Source organism: Xyrauchen texanus, chromosome 6 (genome assembly GCF_025860055.1).
Source record: "Xyrauchen texanus isolate HMW12.3.18 chromosome 6, RBS_HiC_50CHRs, whole genome shotgun sequence".
NCBI lineage: Eukaryota > Metazoa > Chordata > Actinopteri > Cypriniformes > Catostomidae > Xyrauchen > Xyrauchen texanus.
Window position 1 is genome coordinate 27026151 of NC_068281.1, and position 20802 is coordinate 27046952.

At 41.6% G+C, this 20802-nt stretch overlaps 1 protein-coding gene across 2 annotated transcripts in view; it reads right to left on the reverse strand.

The window, feature by feature from the left end:
• Positions 1-20148, reverse strand: part of LOC127645073 (potassium voltage-gated channel subfamily H member 6-like) — a 66754-nt gene extending 46606 nt beyond the window's left edge. For both annotated transcript variants that reach the window (XM_052128594.1, XM_052128593.1), the window contains exons 1-2: positions 19878-20148; positions 8346-8576 (exon numbers count right to left, since the gene is read on the reverse strand). In XM_052128594.1, coding sequence (XP_051984554.1) covers positions 8346-8576; positions 19878-19953 — 307 coding nt within the window. In that variant the 5' untranslated portion in view covers positions 19954-20148. The remainder of the gene's footprint in view (positions 1-8345; positions 8577-19877) is intronic.
• Between the last annotated feature and the right edge of the window lie 654 nt (positions 20149-20802).

Genomic DNA, 20802 nt, shown 5'->3' on the forward strand with positions numbered 1-20802 from the left:
TCACAGTGTGATCATTCTGTTTCCTCAAAAAAACAATTTCTACTTTATCTAACCCATAAAATTACTTTAATTGGCTGTCAGGTTATATACATTTACATTTATGAATTTGGCAGACGTTTTTATCCAAAGCGACTTACAGTGCACTTATTACAGGGACAATACCCCAGAGCAACCTTGAGTTAAGTGTCATGCTCAAGGACACAATGGCGGTGGCTGTGGGGATCGAACCAGCGCCTTCTGATTAACAGTTATGTGCCCACTACGCCACCACTACTCCTATTTTTCATAAAAAAAATTTCAGGGCAGGGTCAAAGTCATATTTACACTAGATGAATGTAACAAACGATCGCAAACTGTAGTAAAACCAAGGTTATTATTTCTAAGGTAAGGTTAAGGTTAGGTTTAGGGGTAGGAGTTAATGTAGTTTGTCTGTGGGACTCTATGTAAAAACAATAAACACAATGCAGTGATGCCCATACTGTATGTTAGTATTTAAATATGGGTGCAAATAGTATCTGAAACTATTTGCACCAGGGTGCAATTTGCTAAATGCATAAGATGCCATATTTGATTTCTGGTATACAGAGTGTGGTCATAACCACTTCCGGTTTTGCAGAGCCCATGTCCAGAGACTACTGTAAATGCCATTTTAAATTAGGTGTTTACAGAAAAGAGATTTAAAATGTATTGTAGCATCACAATGAAGACACACAAGGCTAATCACATAAACAGTGTGTTTATTTAAGGCTGTTGTCAGTCACAGCTAAGCCATACACTGTAATTGTTTAGAGAAGCACACTTAAAACAATGGTGAACCCCTTCTGCCATCAGCCCCCCGTGCACACATACATACACGAAACATTCAGGAACAGCTATCAATGCGAGACATTACAACCCAGTAAAATGCATAACACAACAAATTCCACTAAACAGTTAGAATAAAACAATATACAACATGTTCACTTTACAGTATGTATGCAGTTACATTGAGAAATATGAAACAATAATGAACATCAGAAGCAACAGTAACTCATCTACGTTTCTGTGAACATGAATAAATAATGCTAGGCTTGAATACAGATTCGGTAAGATATACATTTTGAATTTGGATATACAGTAGAGTAAATAAGGTCATATGAATCCTCTGTTGGACAACTATCAACACATTTATGAAGTTGGAATTTATGTTTACGTTGACGTCTCATTACACATGCAATATTTTGGTAACACTTTACAATAAGGTTAAAATCTTAAACTTTGGTTAATGCATTTGGTATATTGAACTAGCAATGAAAACTATTTTTCAGCATTAATCTAGGTTAATATTTCATTTAAATATACTATTGTTCATTGTTCATTGTTAATGACTGCATTCATGTTAATGTTTTGATAGAAAATAACATTAATCAAGGTTAATAAATGCTGTAAAAGTCATTTTAGTTGTAATTTCATGTTATTTCAACTATTGCATGCTGACATACAGAACCTTATTGTAAAATGTTACCCACTTTTTTAACACTATTTACTTGGTTAGCCGTTACCGTTGGTCAGCTCATCGCTGCTGGTTGAAGCACACAACAATGTAAAGTGGATGGTTTATCAGCGACTGGAGATAACACTCTCATTTCCTTTCATTCTTTAATTACGCTCATGCTGGTCTCAACCAAGCCTCTAACAATTCTCCTATGGAATTTTGGAATTATGGAATCACACAGTGTGCACTCAGTTTCTGGCGAAAGCTCACAGGCGCCATCTTGTGCACCTAGCCAATTAGTAGCCTATCCACCATTATTTGCACCATGGTTGGGGTACAAATAATTTTTGCCACTATTTGTACTGGATGTAAAGCATGTAGCATATATCATTATTTGCACCAGGGTGCAAATAGAAGCAGCCTTTATTAAATTCAAAATGTAATTTAATCGGAATAATTTTCCTGACAAATTAGTGTGGCAGGGCGGAGGTGATTATACACACCCGGCCCCTTATCAGGCTAATTAAGCCTCCAAGAGGGATAAAGGCCGATGGCAGACAGTGGTGTGACGAGAGAGAGATAGTTTACGGACATGTCCGTCATGTGTCTTAAGTTATTCATTAAAATATTATTTATACTATCAAGCCGGTTCTCACCTCCTTCCAATTGAACCTAATAATGAACCCATTATTAGGTTTTACCAGTGAAAGTAATTTTTATGGGTTTGATCAAGTAGATATAGATTATCAAGGTAACAATTGCAGGTTACTTTTTTCAGTGTATGGCAAAATCAGCTGCAAAACCAGATAATACACAACGAACTAAGTCAATAGGGTCAATCAGCATGTGAAACTACAAGCTCAGCTGGAATGTTGCGGAAGGGCTTTCTGACAAGTCCCTCCTATGAGAGTTCAGGGATGAAGAACGAACATTTAAATAATTAACTCCCAGAGATGGCTTCAGTCATTACTTGGTCTAATTATAGCTGTGAAGGCCATTAACAGAATATGAAGACTAATGAGCAGGGTCATCCTCTGTCTTCTGTGCTGATCAGAGCTTTCCTTGCTCCTCTCATAAATGGGTCATAATTAAAGTCTTTAAAATCTTTGATTTTTAAGCAGAAAATACTTGTTACTTATTCCGTATAACTAAATATGGCATTGTATCTGCGCTGCTCAAGTTTTTAATATTGGGGAACCCTACAATTTATAGGGCTGTGTTTTTATAGGTAGTTCACCAAAAAGTTTAAATTCTGTCATAATTTATAGTCACCCTTATGTTGCTCCACTTTATGATTTTCTCTTGAGGAACACAAATGGAGATTATGTTAGACATTGTTAGTCGGAAGAGAATAGTGTGTGTTACTGAGACTAACTTTCTGTATAACATCTTTTGTGTTTCTGTTACGATTTTGACAAACAGGCAGAGACGATGATGATGTTGTTTAGATGAACCCAAGTGCAGTTTATTCTTAAATGTGGAAACCAGTATCCCTAACCATAAAAGTAAATGAAAACGAAACCAAGGACCTAACTAAACATGACACAACTAGACTTGACTACTACGACTATGGATAGACTAAAGGCAAAACAAAACCACGAGTTTACAAGTACACTGACTAGACTAAACATTGACAAAACAACAAGGTTACATGTACAGTGGCTAGCCTAAACTTAGGCAAACCAACAAGGTTACATGAACAATACCTGACCCCAGACAAAGGCAAATGTGAGCGTTTAAATACACAAGACACGGGTAACAAAGGCCAATGAACAAACAGAACTCTAAAACAAGAAAACAAGACAATCAACTAAGACCAATGACAAACTAGAACTGAATCAAAGTAATCAAACATTGAACCAATGAAAACCAGACACATAAACATGGAGGGAAAACAGGTCATCACAAGACTAGGTAACAGGAACTTTTCAGGAATTTCAAAATAAAAGTACACAAACAAAAGTCAACTGAGAATATATCACAGTTCCACAGAAGAAGAAGAAGAAGAAGAAGAAGAAGAAGAAGAAGAAGAAGAAAAAAAGAAAAAAAATGTAATATGAGGGTGAGTAAATGATGACATCATTTTTGCTTTGGGGCGATTTTTTTACTTGATGAGTAAATAATAATTACACATTATTCTCATCACAATGTAAAGCTCAAACTAATGAGGCTCTACGATACCTAATTAAAGGAAAACATTTTAGGCAAAGTTTAAAATGGGGAGCTCTTTGTAAAGGTCATCCCCTGCTCTTGACTCCAAGAGCACAATCTGCCCCAAGGGTCATCATTAAGTCATAATCTGGTAGTCCTTATACCGTTTACAATACATTTCCCCTTAGTGTAACCTCAGAGGACCAACAAGCTTTAAAGAGGGATGAGTTTTCACTAAGTGAGTCGACTTTGAAATTGCTCTTTTGTGCTGGAGGATTACTGGTATGACCATTAGTTCTACACTTTTGTTAAAAGCCCTTCACAAGGACTCTCTTCAGAGGCAAAGATCTTTGCTGCAACAAGAGTGTCATACAGGAAAACAGACATTGGTGGATTGGGAAATACAGTATAATGAGAAGTTGGTAATTTTTGAACTTCATGAAACAAACTGTTATTTATGCTACTTATGCTATATTACCTTCCTCATCAGAAATGCATTTTTGTACATTATCCCTAGCAGGTTAAAAATTGCCTTCTGGCCATGCGGTCTATTACAGCATTTTTGCTGAAACCTCATTATCCTTCAAAGTTCCCTCAGTGGAGTTTTGCTTTTCATGTGTCCTTCCAGCAGGTTATTTGTGCAATAACTTCCAGTAGTCCTCTCCATACTGTGGGACGTTATCACCAACCACGAGACCTCCATTACCTTGCATTAATATTCAGTAATAAATGACCCCCTGGACTATAGCCACATCTACTTTTTTGTATATCAATTTTAGTGTAACTGAAGAAGACCTAAGAACAGACCTAAGTTCTTCGGGTTCAATGTTCCCTCACATGTATATTTGCTTAATTGAGTTTAATTTTGATTTTGATTAATTTTAATTGATTAAAGCTGACTGAAATGTGTCTTTTTTTTTTTTTTTAAACATTAAAATACTTTCTATTATCCCAGATTATGGCCGACGTGCTACTTTACAGTGTTACAATATTTCCTCCTATCCCAGTTTAATATGTAGAGACATAAATATATTTTTTACCAACCAGTGGCAGATGGGGGGAGTGTTCAGGATACCTGTTTGAAAACAATCAAAATAAAGGACTATTTTCACAGACAGTGATGACACATTTCTGCCTTAATTTAACAGGGTAAATCTAGAAAACTTTTATTTATTAAAATTTTTTTTATTATTTAATGATATATTATCAAATAGCTGCTGAGGGACTAACAGAAAATCTGTTAGTCCCTATTTTATCTTTACTTTTTGAGAAAATGGGACCACGAAAGTCAAGATAATGACAAAAATCATAATTTCCCATTATTTCCTTTGATATCGTAATTGCGATGATTCATTTTGATAAATAGAATTTACATTAAAATACTTATTTTGTGTGGTGCACTTGCATGCCATATTCTTTATGTAGGCTATGCATCAAAACAACTTTAGAACTGTGTTCCTGAATTGCTTTAATATTTTAATTGCATGAAAAACTAAAATTGCTAATCACATTTTTAAATTGCACACAGTATTAAGACAGTGAGCATTACTGATATGTCTTTAGACTAATTTAAACAAGTCAGATTTGCCTTTGCATTCATGCACACAACGGCCCAAAAAATATGTTGTAAATAGAAAATATTGGCGCAATAGGAGTACACCTTAATGTAATACTGTAATTGACAATTTTCACAATTGTATTATTGCGACAGATAGAATTGTAAACTCTATTCTTTTTTAAATATATATATATATATATATATATATATATATATATATATATATATATATATATATATATATATATAAATTGTGCAGCCCTAATAGTTACCCTTCTTTAGTTTACTTCCATGTTCCAAACTCTTGAGCGTCTTTTTATTTTTTTCAAACAGTTTTCAAGGCTTTTTGGCACTCATGCACAAATGTATTCCTTCCTACATTGACAAGTTAGATTGTTACATTTAATTTTTTATGGATTATACCCATGGAACATCTTTACTGATTAGGAGGAGAGTACAATTTTGAAGGGTTTAACTTTAAGAGGATTATATTTTCATGGATGCAATGCAATCCCTATGAAAGTAAGGTGACACTCTTAGACAAATCTGCAAATAGCTTATTAAATAGAGCTTTTATAACAATCATCAAATTTCAATCATCAATACAAATCTGTCCTGACACTATTTTTTTTTTTTTCAAATATATTTTACACCTTCCATGCAAAACATGATTAAACCTCTAAACATGCAATCTAGACACCAAAAATGAATTACAGCTATAGCCTATAGTATATACAACTATAGAGTCTGAGCCTTAGATAGCACATCCACAAGCCATCCGCTGTCAGTTCACTGATCTTTGATGCATTTTGCACACAAAAATTTCAAGTACAGAAGGAAATCACCAGTTCCAATCTGATTTCTCTGTCTTTAAGCAATTTAGGACTAATGACACACAGGTTTTTATATCAGACCACCAGAAAACAGTTTTTGTTTTTGGTACTCGGTTGATACAATGAACACTTTTTAGGAAGAACTGCAATCGTTGGATTAGCCAAATTTAACGATTAAACTCGTTAAATTTCGAGAAAAAAGTCGAAATACAATCTTGAGAATAAACTCATTAAATATCGAGAATAAAGTCATTATAATGCGAGATTAAACTTAATGAGTTTTTTCTCGAAACACAACGACTTTATTCTCGATATTTAATGAGTTTATTCTCAAGATTGTATTTTGACTTTTTTCTCGAAATTTAACGAGTTTAATCTCGCATTATAATGACTTTAATCTCGAGATGGCTTTATTTTTTTTCTTATTATTGCTTGGCCCTAATCCTCTTCCGTACATGAGGACAATCACACAATTATTCAATTTTCTTTCCGTTTTTTATGCCAGTTTTATACTGATGTTTAATCTGTTTCAGATTAACCCACCTTAAACAGCATTCAATAATAATAACAATAATAATTTGTTTCACAAGTGCCCAATTTTCTTAAGCCTGCATCAAGGAGTTCTAATATACTGAAGGACTTGGGGCTATATGTATTCTCATGGTGCCTTCAGCAAATTAGTGTGGTCAGAACATTATGTTGTTCCAGAGTGATCATGAAGCAACCAGTATGCGTACTTCAGGGGCTGCAGTGTGTGTCAGCTGAGCAACTGCTATTGAGATCTAATTAAATGCTCTCTCCAAGTATTTTTGACATCCTCAGAACATACTGGACTATTCAATCACAATCTTGGTACAGTAGCTGTGGGTGATGAATTTGAAATAAGATTTTCCTCAGACCAACATAAATGTCTGAACATAAGCATAGCATACATGTGCATATACAGTATATATACAAACCGTATTATTACATGCAACATACTTACTGTAATGACATTTAGAATACAATGTAGAAAAACTGAGATGTCTCATATTACAGAAGGGCTAAATGTAGCCTGAGCACACCTGAGAAATTTGGGGTGGTTAGGTTACAAAGGGTACAATGAAAGGTATTCCTAACATCCGGCTCAGTGGAAAAATACCCTCCACTTTAACCTTGCTGCATTTCTCCCTTCCAGGACCTCTCTGGTTCTATTTGAGGAGTTGACTTGTCTCTCATTAAATCTTGAAAAATAATTTATATCACCACCTCATGACTGTTTTGCTGGCGTTTGGCACTGAGATGTGGAGCTATATGCTAAAACAGTGTTTTATTCAAATGGCGTAACAGTAACTGAGTAAAAAATCTACTTTATTTGAAACAAATGACTCACAATGGGCATTTCTTGTAGAGAAGATTATATGATATCGTGATATGATAATAAACTTTTGTGACGTTTAACAGAGGCTTCCTGTCTAAACCCTAAGTCAGATAACATTGTGTGCTGTTTTATGGGCTCTGTTAGCATATTAGTACATTCTTACCCTCTAAATACTTTCACAGGTCAACTTGAGCCTTAGCATTTCTGGTTGTTCAAGGACACTGTTTATATTGCTCTATGTCCTGAGCACCACCAGATGACACAATGTTAGGATGCCCTTATGCAACCATTTGGAATATTCAAGTATAGCACTGGGAAATGTACTGGATAGTGAGAAATTTTCCACAGTGCAATTATGTCTTCTATGATTATTGTTCCTATTCACAAATGGCCCCCTGTCCTAGAAATCAATACATCATCCAGAATGGTGCATGTTTAAATGGCGACGGATGGAAATAGACTTAATTAACATAGCTCTTGGACTGTAGTCCTTGTCTATCAAATGAGTGTCCACAGTAAGGGATGTTTGGGTAAGAGAGACTTCCACAAAAGAGACTTCTACACTGACAAAACTTCAAGATCAATCAGCATACTATCTAATCTCAAATAGAGTACAATTCTAATGAAATATCGCAGAAAAAGAAGTGGGTATTAGTGGATGGGATGAAATACACATGGGTGTAATGGGTTACCAAAGGGTCAATGATACAATTATATGAATCCATGAGGCTGAAAGAATGACAAGAACCTCCTAGGAATCAGTTTTGTTCTTGCAAACATATGAGCGAGTCACTTTATAGGCATACCAAAGAATTGTTATTGACTGTTGTCATGCTACCATTAAAGGCCTGCTAATTGTAAAGGTTACAGTTTGCCTTTCTAAACGTATCTCTGAAATGATAAATTAAAACTATTTTTTTATTTCTCTTAGAGCACATATAACAAAGGTACACCCCCCAAGAGGCTTACCATCTTTCCTGTATAAGGAGATTTCCACTTTCCTTTCTTCAGACCCCAGCAAAGCTTTGGCCATCTGGGCCACAGCTGGTCTTCCAGTGTGTGGTCCATACAGAAAACTGCAGGTACATGGCTTCTGCATGACCTCTGCACGTGTGTAGCCGCACATGCTACAGAAGCCGTCATTGCAGAAGATGATGGCGCAGTTTTCCACTCGAGCATTGGCGATGATGAATTTGCGATCTGTTAATGTACAGGATAAGAAGAGATGCAAGAGAATCATAAATCATGGTGTCATCCTGGATGAACCTCATAAGGAAAATACAATAACATCTTGTTTACTTCACTTACAACTGTTTTTCAATTATCAAATATGATCAAAACGAAATATGTGTTGATCAGAAATCATGTGTTATACAGAGTAAATGATCAGAAGTCATTTTTTTCTCAGATTAATGCTCAAGAGTTCATATGAACCCAAATATAACGATTGTTGAACCTATATTAAAAGACAAAGAAACAAGTGACAAAAGTGACGAAAGACTGTCAGATGAAATATAAGGCAAATAATAGTCAATTAATTATGCTATGAATTTAATTTATGAAATTCCAATAATGACTATCGTTATTGTCATTATTAGTATTGCCATTATCTAAATCGCTACATTTGTGTGCCTGTTATTATTTGTTTGTTAGGTTAATGTCGATTCATGTGGTTTCCTCTTGAACAATGTACATAAAAAGTAGGCTTAAACTGTATGAATACTACAACTTAATATCCAGTTTCTTGACTGTATTCCCTAATAATCACCACATTATATTGTGTTGGCAAAATGCCATAACTTAAAACAGACTGCAACACAAAAAAAACATTTCAACTTTTTCTAAGATTTACACATTTCAATTTCATAATAAAATTCCATTAAATTGAATTGTGTAGTGTTTAACAAAATTAAATTAACAAAACTTAAAACTTTTATTTAATTTTATTAAAGATTAGAACTACTCAAATAAAATTTGTTATGAAATTGAAATGTGTAAATCTTAAAAAAAAAAAAATATATATATATATATATATATATATATATATATATATATATATATATATTATTATTTTAATTTTTTTTTTTTTTGCAGAATTCATATAAAAAGTTAACAATTCATAGTGTAATACTCTAATAATACAGGCTTATCTAAGGCTTTGAAAGAGAAACACATTTAAAGAAATTTGTTCAAGTAGCATAGATAGATTTTGTTCATATTTTAATCATATTTGTTTTTTTGTAATATTGCGTTGTTTATATGTCTTGTTTTAGTGGCCTCCGCTGTCACTGTGGGGAAAAAAACATTAATCTGCTTCGTGTAATGTCTCTGTTGTTCATCTGTTCTCTTCACAAATAAATAAATGCATAATCCGCTATATTATCATCCTGTAAGTTCATGATTAAAGATGAAAATGTGAACGAAAATAAAAGATGTTAAATGTCTTATCATTAAAATATGAAAATTATAATGACAGGTAAGAATAGATTATGACCGAATTTTTACGACCCTGTCCGTTAAAATGCGGACGATGAGAATGTCTAACGCAGGCACTGTATGTGACTTGTTTTTTTATTTGTTTTTAGCATAACCGAATTTCAAATATTACAAGTAAACATGCTACTAAGACGGACAGAAAACATGGACGAGTTCTCGAAAAGGGAAAAATATTGACAATGGTTCACCTATGTGCGACAGTGTTGTGCCGTAGAATTTTTTAGTCGTAAAATGCGTGCCGTGGCAGAAAAAAGGTTGGGAAACACTGCCTTAAAATACTAAACCTTAAATCCCTAAAAGCATGCAGTATTGATGGCATTATAATTAAAATGGTTAAGAACACAGACCACAAATTCAAACTGGCCATTCTCAAACTTTTTAATATCATCCTTAGTGCAGGTGTATTTCCCAACATTTGGAACCAGGTCCTCATAACGTATCGGTTACCTAACGTAACCTCGGTTCTCTCTAGATGAGGGAACGAGTATTGCGTAAGCTAGCTTACGCTACGGGAAAGATTCATCTTTTCTGAGATATTGAAGCCAAAAAATTATCCTTAATTTTTGTATCCATTGTCAACGCAGTGCGGCAGCTGCAGACCTTGAGCGGGCTATCTAGCGAGCTCATAGGTTGCTCTGCGGCAACTGCTGCAGCCTATAGACGAGCTTGGGCGAACTCGCATCCAATGAGAGGCGTCCGCGCGCTCACTGCATCAAAGCCCGCCAAAATGGGCGTGACTAGAGTGCATATAAGCGTAGTTCGTAGGCTGGAACCCTGGTTTTCACTTGACTGAAGCGAAAAGTCGCCAGTGGCGCGAAGCACGGCCGGCTACGCAATACTCGTTCCCTCATCTAGAGAGAACCGAGGTTACGTTAGGTAACCGATACGTTCTCTTCACGAGAGGTTCTCTCGTATTACGTAAGCTAGCTTACGCTACGGGAACCCATTGTCAACGCCGTCGCGCCAAGCATCCACTGTATGAGCCCCAGGGAATTAAGGGGGACCCGGGGAGCCCTTATGAGTGGGGAAATAATATTTGGCCGGCAAGAATGCGGGTCATTGATTGTGTAATACATAAGCACATAGTGGGAAGGGAGCGACAGAGGCGGTGCGGTCTGTGTGGAATGTGACCCATCAGTGCAGCTCACCAGGGAGCTGTATCGTATTAAACCGCTAGTAGTTTTGCCTGCAGAGCGGGCACTTCCATATTGTAAAATCTGACAAAGGTGGAGGGAAGTCCATCCGCTGCCACACATATGTCGTGAATGGAAATCCCGCTGGACCATGCCCACGAGGATGCCATGCCTCTAGTGGAGTGAGCCCTAATGCCCAACGGGCATGGCAGATCTTTTGACGCGTATGCAGCAGCAATAGCGTCCACTATCCATCTAGATAGTGTCTGTTTCGAGCGGCGAGACCTTTGGTGCGCCCTCGAGCGAAACAAAAATCTGCTCAGAGCGTCTGAAAGCGGCGGAGCGCGCAGTATACAATCTCAGTGCTCTGACCGGGCAAAGGAGATTGGCGTCGCGTTCAGCTATCGGGTGTTGGTAGCGCCGATAGGGAAATGACCTGTGCTCTGAAAAGAGTACCGATCACCTTGGGAACATAGCCGTGTCTAGGCTTTAAAATGACCTTGGAGTCACTTGGTCCAAACTCAAGACACGCAGCGCTGACAGACAGCGTGTGAAGGTCTCCCACACGTTTGACTGATGACAGGGCAGTCAGAAAAACGGTTTTGAGTGAAAGGTATTTCAAATCCACGGATTGAAGTGGTTCGAAAGGGGGCTTTCATAGTTTCGAGAACTATAGAAAGATCCCAGATAGGAACCGATGGAGGCGCGGGGGTTCATCCTTCTAGCTCCCCTGAGGAAGCGGATGACCAGCTCGTTTTTACCCCATGACTGGCCGTGCAGGGGTTCAGCGAACGCCGCAACGGCCGCCACATACACTTTGAGCGTGGATGGGGATCTGCCCTTATCCAGCAGCTCTTGTAGGAATACTGAGCAGCGACGACACCCCACATGTCCGCGGGTCCAGGTCTCTGTCGGTGCACCATTTTGAGAACACAGACCATTTTGACGCATAGAGTCTTCTCGTGGAAGGGGCTCTAGTGTGTATGATGGTGTTTATTACTCCTTCTGGCAGAGCGACGGGTAGTCCTTGATCACCCACGCATGCAGCCCAGCGCTCTGGGTGGGGATGCCAGATTGTGCCGCGAGCTTGAGAGAGGAGATCTGCTCTCACTGGGATGGGCCACGGGCTGTCAGTGACAGCTGCGTAAGCTCCGGGAACCATGTCTGATTCTCCCAACGCGGGGCTATGAGGAGCACCGAGTGACGCGTTTCCCTGATCCTCTGCATTACCTGTGGCAATAGCGAGGCGGGAGGGAAGGCGTAAGCGGGCGTCTGGGCCAGTCCTGGGCCAGCGCGTCCTCGCTTCGAGAAAAATATTGGGCAGTGAGAGTTCTCTTTGGGCGCTAAAGAGGTCTATCTCTGCTCTGCCGAATAGGTGCCATAACGTCTGGACTGTTTGAGCGTGCAGGGACCATTCCCTGGGGGAATATTGTCTCTGGACAGTCTGTCCGGGCCGTCGTTCAGGTGGCCTGGCACGTCGCGTCGCCCTCAGCGGCGCAGGTGGCACTGGGACCAACTCAGTATGCGTTTCGTCAGATGGAAGAGGTTCCTGGATCTGACACCGCCCTGGCGGTTTAGGTAGGATACCACAGATCTGTTGTCCGAGCGGACCAGGGCGTGGTGACCCTGAATGACCGGGAGAAAGCGCCGCGGCGTACTCGACCGCTATCATTTCCAGACAATTTATGTGAAGGAGCTTTTCCTGAACTGACCATAGGCGAAAACCGGAGAGCCCTCGCGGACCGCGCCCAACCCATGTTGGACGCGTCTGTCGAGATGACTTTCGCGAGATACAGCTCCCATTGTCACTTCCCGCTGATACCATTCGGCCACTGTCCAGGGCTGCAGAGCTGATATACAGGTCTGAGTCACCTTGATGGGCTGGCGGCCTGTGGCCCAAGCCCGGCGAGACGCGCGGTGTTTAGCCAATGCTGAAGCGGGCGCATGTGCAGTAAACCCAGCTGAAGTACTGCTGCGGCTGAGGCCATGTAACCTAGCACTCTCTGGAATTTCTTCAGAGGCGTGAGGCTGTTCATCTGAAAAGATGCGGCTAGTCAGCTGAACACGGCGCAGCTGTGTAGATAAGCGAGCCGTCATTGCCACGGAGTCTAGTTCTATTCCAAGGAAGGAAATTGTCTGACTGGGCTGTAGTGAGCTCTTGGTCCAATTGACTGCAAGACCCAAACTGTTCAGATGGCTGAGGAGAACTGCTCTTTGAGACAGAAGCTCCATATGTGACTGTGCCATAATCAGCCAGTCGTCCAAATAGTTCAAAATTCGCAAACCCTGACTCCACAGGGGTGCGAGCGCCGCATCCATGCACTTCGTGAAAGTACGGAGTGCTAAGGACAGGCCGAACGGGAGGACGGTGTATTGATAAACCTGGCCGTCGAAGGCGAATCTCAACAATGGCCTGTGACGGGGATTTATCTGAATCTGAAAGTATGCATCTTTCAGATCGAGAGAAATAAACCAGTCTCTCTAGGCACATCGCTAAGGAGTTTCCTGATTGTAAGCATTTTGAGCGGTCTTTTTGCAAGCACCTTGTTCAAAACCCTGAGATCTAATATGGGTCTGAGGCCGCCGTCTTTCTTGGGAACAAGAAATTAACGGCTGTAAAGCCCGACTACGCTCAGAGAGGGTGGCACTTTCTCTATGGCCCTTTTGCACAGAAGGCTTGCTATTTCTGAGCGAAGCATGCACGCTGCTTCCGTGTTCACAGTGATTTCGAGCGCGCTCTGAAGCGAGGAGGGCGGCGATCGAACTGTAGCAAATAGCCCTGTTGTATTGTGCTTAACACACACTTGGATATCCCTGGAATAGCTTCCCACGCTTTGAAGCGTAGCGCTAGAGGGTGAATGGCCAATTCAGCTCTGATTGCCGCACACAGAGTGCTGAACAAAATGTGTGAGCGGCGTTTAGTGTGTTCATGCATGATAGCTCGCAGACAGCATGAACAGGCTGTTTTGTGAGTGACTTCCGATTGGAATGAATGGGGAAAGAGTCACATCTGTTACGTGATGCGCAAGCATAGTCATGGGCACGGGACTTACACACAGAGGAATGTTTGCTGGCCGTGTAACAGAGCGGGCAGAGAATGGAGCGCGCGCGTATTCGTGGGCGCATTTATTGACTCTAGCGCTCGAGCGGTTCAGTAACCGCTTTATGTGAGCGTGCTCTGGTGGGGACACGAGACATGCAGTGCTTGTGTGCAGAAGTGAACACTGGATTGTGGGCACATTTTCTACACATAGGGCTGGTCGGTGTGACAGAGCGGCCAGAGAATGGCAGCCGCGACGCATTTGTGAGCGCCTTCATTGACTCTGGCGCTCGAGCGGTTCAGTAACCGCTTTATGAGAGCGTGCTCTGATAGGGGCACGGGATGTGTTATGCTTGTGTGTAGGGGCGAACACTGGGTTGTGGGCACATTTTCTACACATAAGACATGTTTGCTCTTTACAAGATTTATTTGGGTCGCCGTGAAAGCGGCGTTTGAGTGCAGAGCAAGCGGGCAGTGTTACCGGCTTGTTGGCTGCTAAATTCACCACTGTAGTAGCCTGAGAGAAGGGGACTGACAGGGGCAAAGCTTTGACGGTGGTCCGCCGCGGCGGACTGAGCCGTCGTTTGTTCAACAAAGTTAGGAAGACTTCGATTGCTCTGGTTTCAGCGTTACCTTAAATCGAGGCCCGCGGAGGCGGCGGTCTGCGGCGGCTGTCTGAGCGCTGATCGAGGCGGCCGCCCTGTCGACGCTGAGAAGTCTGAGATTGTTGAGCTGGGCGCTGTGAAGAGGCTCGTGCAGGAGGCTGATCACGTGAGCGGCCTGCAGAGGAGTTAGCGACGAGGCAGAAAGAGATTCATGGCTTGTGTGGCTTTTTGGACCTCTGAAAACCGGTCAATGATACCACTCACCGCGGAGCCGAAGAGACCGGATGGAGAGGCGGTGCGTTGAGGAACGTAGACGCTCTGCTTCTCCCATGTGGGCTAGCGTTAACCACAGATGTCTCTCGGTCACAGTCAGCGGCCATGCACTTCCCTATAGCTTGGGCTGCAGCTTTGGTAACGCTGAGGGCGAGGTCCGTAGCACTCCGTATGTCTGCAACCGCCTCTGGATGCCTACTTTCCTCATCCCACTCCCGCAGAAGGTCCGCTTGGAGGATCTGTAGGACGGCCATAGAGTGCAGAGCAGATGCAGCTTGGCGGCGGCGGAATAGGCGCGCCAACACAGGCGGAAGTTGTTCTGCAGGCCTTAGGCGGGAGCACTGGTTTAGACCGCCATCTCGCGGAGGGCGGGCAAAGGTGTGCTGCTACCGCATCCTCGACCGGAGGGATGGAAGCGTAGCCCTTCTCAGTAGCGCCGTCCACCGAAGCAAGAGAGGTGGAGACGTGGGATCGGACCCTGGCCGAGAAAGCGCGTTCCATGATTTGGAAAGCTCGGCGTGGAGTTCCGGCAGGAAGGGAGCGGCCGGGTAGCGGGTGCTGCTAGCGGCGGCTCTGTAGAAAGCAGCCGTCAAGTCTGTTGGGTGCCTGCTCAAGGGCGGTGACCAGTCGAGCCCGAGGCGGTCAACGGCCTGTGTGGAGGCGTGTTAGTTCCCCGCCGACTCGGCGCGGGTCCTGCTGGATTCCTGGGCGAGGAGGAGGCGTGTGAGCCTGACCACTCCTCGCTGTCGAAGCCATGATGGAACAGCCCTTATCCTCCGCTTCTTCGTCCGAGATGGCAGCAGAGCAGCTGCTCGGCGGCAACTACGCTGGTGGGCGGGGAGGGTGAAGGCGATGCTCGAGGGATGGGCTCCGGCGAGGCAATCGCTTCTACCATTGTTTCCGGCAGCCTTTGAGGCGGCGCTTTTTCTCGCGCGGCTGAGCGGAAGCGGCGGCGGCCGGTCCTGGCGCCGAGTCGAGCCTGCAGGGTCGACATCGGCAGCTCCTCGCAGAAATCGCATCCGCCGGCGAGGGCGAGCTCTGCATGCCCCAGTCCCAGGCAGAGAGCGCCAGATGATGTGGCGGTCTCGGTGCTGAGAGGAGCGCGACATGAGGCGCAAGTTGAGCGAGGCATCTTAAAAAGACGCTCAGTACTCTTTTGTGAAGTTCTTAAGAACTAGCTTGCTTTTAAAAGGATACGTCGCCGGATGGCGTAGCTCGTAGGGCGGCTGAAGGTGGCGAAGACGGCCGGCTTCTTCGGCGCTGTCCACGCTTGCTTGATGCCCCTCGAATGGCGTGCGGCTTCCAGTTCAGAGATGCGAAGAGCTTCGCTGAAGAGATGAAAATCAGGGTTCCAGCCTACGAACTACGCTTATATGCACTCTAGTCACGCCCATTTTGGCGGGCTTTGATGCAGTGAGCGCGTGGACGCCTCTCATTGGATGCAAGTTCGCCCAAGCTCGTCTATAGGTTGCAGCAGTTGCCACAGAGCAACCTATGAGCTCGCTAGATAGCCCGCTCAAGGTCTGCAGCTGCCGCACTGCGTTGACAATGGATACAAAAATTAAGGATAATTTTTTGGCTTCAATATCTCAGAAAAGATGAATCTTTCCCGTAGCGTAAGCTAGCTTACGCAATACGAGAGAACCTCTCGTAAGAGAACCCCTATTCATAAAAGTGGAGACAAATTCGACACTAACTACCACACAATGTGTGTAAACAGCAGCCTAGGTAAACTATTCTGCAGCACCCTAAACAACAGACTCCACTTTCTCACAGACAGAAACGTCCAGAGCAAATGCCAAATTGGCATCCAACCTAAACCTCGCACATCAGACCATATTTACAATCTACATACTTTAATTGACAAGCAAATTAACCAAAGTAAAATCTTCTCATGCTTTGTTGACTTCAAAAAAGCTTTTGACTCAATTTGGCACAAGGGGCTTTTGCTTCAGTTGATCCAGTGTGGTATCGGAGGAAAAACATACGACATAATCAAATCAATGTAGGAGAGACCGGGATGGTTGTAACATGGGTCAGTTTTAACACTTCCAATTTCTCCAATCAGGAACAAGTTACAAATCAACTGATTCACTTCACACGTGCTCAGTTTAGTCCTTATTCCACACGTGTGGCAGTAGAGCTCTGTGGCAGTCACAGCAGATTTTAGAGGGGGAAAACTAATTTTGAGGTAAGAAAGTAACTTTTTTACTTATTTATTTTTGTGGTGGCAATGCCTGCTTTGTAGTTAAACTCATCAAAGTTAAATTATGTTTATTGTGTGTCTGTGTAGATATTTTTCATGCAAGTTATTAGTGCATCAATGAAATATGTTACAAACTACCCCAAGCACATTTTTTGTTGTATTTATATGTTTTCTTTGAATTTCAGTATGCCTAGACCTTGGAAGAGAAAGACAAATTGAGGGGTGTCTCTCAGCATATGGAAGAGAGCATCAGATTATGTAAAAAGCAGGGAAAGTCTGTGAGATCTGTGGCAAAATTGTATGGCATTTGCCATGTAATCTTGTACAGATTCTGCAAAAAGAGGAAGATGTTAGAAGAGAAGGGATCAAGGGAACATCAGAGTGTAATCATGGACTGTGTCCATGTGAAGTAGGATAAAGAGTAGGATTAGGGATAGGAGAAAGTTAAGAGAAAATTATCAATTTATAGTGGTGCCAATGTAAAGCATACAGATGGGTAGATGAGGGAAATATTAAAAATGACTGAATATTGAAATTATGTGATTAAAATGACAGGTGAGAGAACTTGTATATTAGCTTGCTGTGAAATATGGGTGCAGACATCCAAAGACATGGGATGAACCTTCAAAGGCAGGAGTGGACTGGTTTTCAGCCTACATGAAAATAACCCCAACTCTGTCCATTAGGAGCCCTGAGGCCATAAGCTTGGCATGGGCCACCAGTTTTAATAAACACAATGTGGCAATGTTTTTCAGAAAACTTAACAAAATAATGAGGCACAGCTTAACTGCGAATGACATTTGGAATGTTGATGAATCAATGGAATTGTGACGCTATCACCCCCCTCACTGTAGTCATAAACTCCAACCCCTCGATAGGAGTGTATATGGCCCACTTAAGAAGATGGTGTACAGTGCAAGTGATTAATGATGAGAATGAATCCAGGAAAGACCATGACAATATATGATATACCAGGTCTTGTGAGGATAGCACATCCATCTGCAGCTACACCAAAGAATATTCAAGCTATTCAAAACATGCTTACACACGCGTGCACCTTATTCAGTTTTATTACTATGATGCTAATGTAACATGCTCACACAAATAGTGTTCAATTGTTAAACTGGTGCACATTTGCTCATTTTATTAAGTTGTGTTACGCACACACACACCAGTAATTTTGAAAAGTCAGTATAGAATAAAAAGCTTTCAAAACAATTTTTTTTGTCATTCTTATTTCATAATATGATATATCACCAAAGTGGATATAATAAAGTTACATCTCATCCCAGGGTATGTTACAACTAACCCAGACTATGGGGTGAATTGTAACATTTCACTCCTCATGTTTGAAACTAAACCATGCATTTTCTTTTTGTGCTCAGGGCTGGACTGGTAATCTGGCATACCGTGCATTTTCCCGGTGGGCCGACGCACTTTGGGGCCGATCAGGGGAGGACTGGCCATCGGGAGATCGGAGTGGGCCAGTGGTTCGGCCGCGAAATGGGCCGAATATGCTGTGAAAAGCTACAATGAGCCAGCGAATATTGCAGAACGGACCATAAAACAGCGCCGTGATATACAGAAAAGGACAGCGAACAACTTTTGGGCCAGTTGCTATGTAAAATCCTGGGCCAATTTCTCTTCCCAGTCCAGCCCTGTTTGTGCTGCAAAGATAACAGCTACATCATTTAATAGCAGACACTTGAAACTAGTTTGTATCACATTTTTAATGCACTGGCTTAAAAAAAACTACAAGATACAGACAGAAATGTCAAAAATTTTACAACCATCCCCAGTGCTGCTGTCACCAACAAAAGAGGGTCTACAGCAGCATCTGGACCTACTACACAATTTCTGCTAATCATGGGCCCTGTCAGTTAACCCCACAAATACAAAAATAATGATATTCTGAAAAAGACCCAGTCTCCAAGAGCCCTTAGATACAAAGAGCTGACCTCAGAGAAAAATACTCTTAGCCAGTTGGTCTTAGAGCTGACTTTACAATCTAAAACATGTCCAGCTAAACCCCAGAACGAAACCCAGCTAGACCAAATCAAACGATTAAAACACAAAAAGATAAATATCTAAAACATTGGACAGAAGCAACAGCTCGACAAAATAAACTGGAATGCTATTTGTCCCTAAACAGAGAATATAGCAGAATACCTGAACACAGTCACTGACCCTAAACTAAGAAAAGTCCTGACCATGTACAGACTCAGTGAACATAACCTCACCATAGAGACGGGCAGACACAGACAGACCTGGTGACCAAAAGAAGACAGGCTGTGGCCCCACAGCACACTAAATGAATTGGAAGCAGAACTGAACTTTGTAACAACATGCCCTAGTTATGCACAAATTAGGGAAACATTTTCCCCATTTCACAACCCATTACAAAGAATTTAATCGGATACGTCACAAAGACAAACGTTCAGAAACCCCAGCAAGCTCAAACCTAGATGCCTGATATGTCAACTCCTGCCACGACAAAAGGACAACCAGTGGAACAGGACCTCTACCAGACAATAAACAAAACGCTGTGCCACATGCATAAAATAGAAAACGCAGCATTACAAACTGCTTTTATTTACACTTTTTTACTATTCCTTTATTTTATTGTAATAGATAGATAGATAGATAGATAGATAGATAGATAGATAGATAGATAGATAGATAGATAGATAGATAGATAGATAAACATTCTGTTTAAAGCACATTTAACAACAGAAATCATTTACTTACTTTGAACCTCGAATTTGCGAATGATGGTGTCCAGGAAGGTGTTCTGAGGCGCAACGTGTCCCCGTCGAACAGGCATTATGTCCTTCTTCAGTGGGGCAAAAAGTTCTACAAGTAGCCTACCCCGTCAGCTAAGTTTACCTTAAATACGAGAGATACACTGAATGAACCGCGAAGTCTCAGACATGTATTCAAGCTTAACTTAACACCTCATCAGCGTATAAATGCCGACCGATCGCGCGCTTCTTGAAAGTCTGATAGTACGCTCTGGATCCGTCAGTGCGCGTACCTCGCGCCCAGTAAATAATCTTTGTCCAATTACCTCAAGAAACCTGCTTCCTTTATTTGCAAATGGATGCAAATCAGCAAACTCTCAGTCCCAGTCAATTGAATCACTTCCTGCTACACATCTAAAGGTAACAATGAGAATCCCTTGTGAAACGGCCCTCCGCGGAGCGCTAAACAAAAATTACTAGAATATATTAATAGAGACAACTACTAGAACAACTAGAATATATTGATAGAGGATATGGAGAGGCAAGTGAGGGAATGGCTGGGGAGGGGGGAGGTGTCAAGGACCGCATGATTCACTTATACTGATGTTACCAGACCACAAATCCGATTGGAAATGTCATGCAGCAGTACATTAGAACAGGTTGAACGCAAACTATAAAAGTCAAATCTGGTGACAGTAGTGAAAAGCTTAAATGTTTTGTGTATGACGTGGATAGGAGATGATTTTCATTAATTTGCAAATGACCTTTTAACTTTTTAGTTGTCTAAGTTAAACGTTAAGATGTTTTTTTTACAAAGTACTATTGCTGCCAATGTGGAACGTTGTAAAAACAATTTTATATATATACATTATAACTTTCCAGTTATAAAAACATACGATATATATCGTAGCCATATGGCAATGTAAGCTATT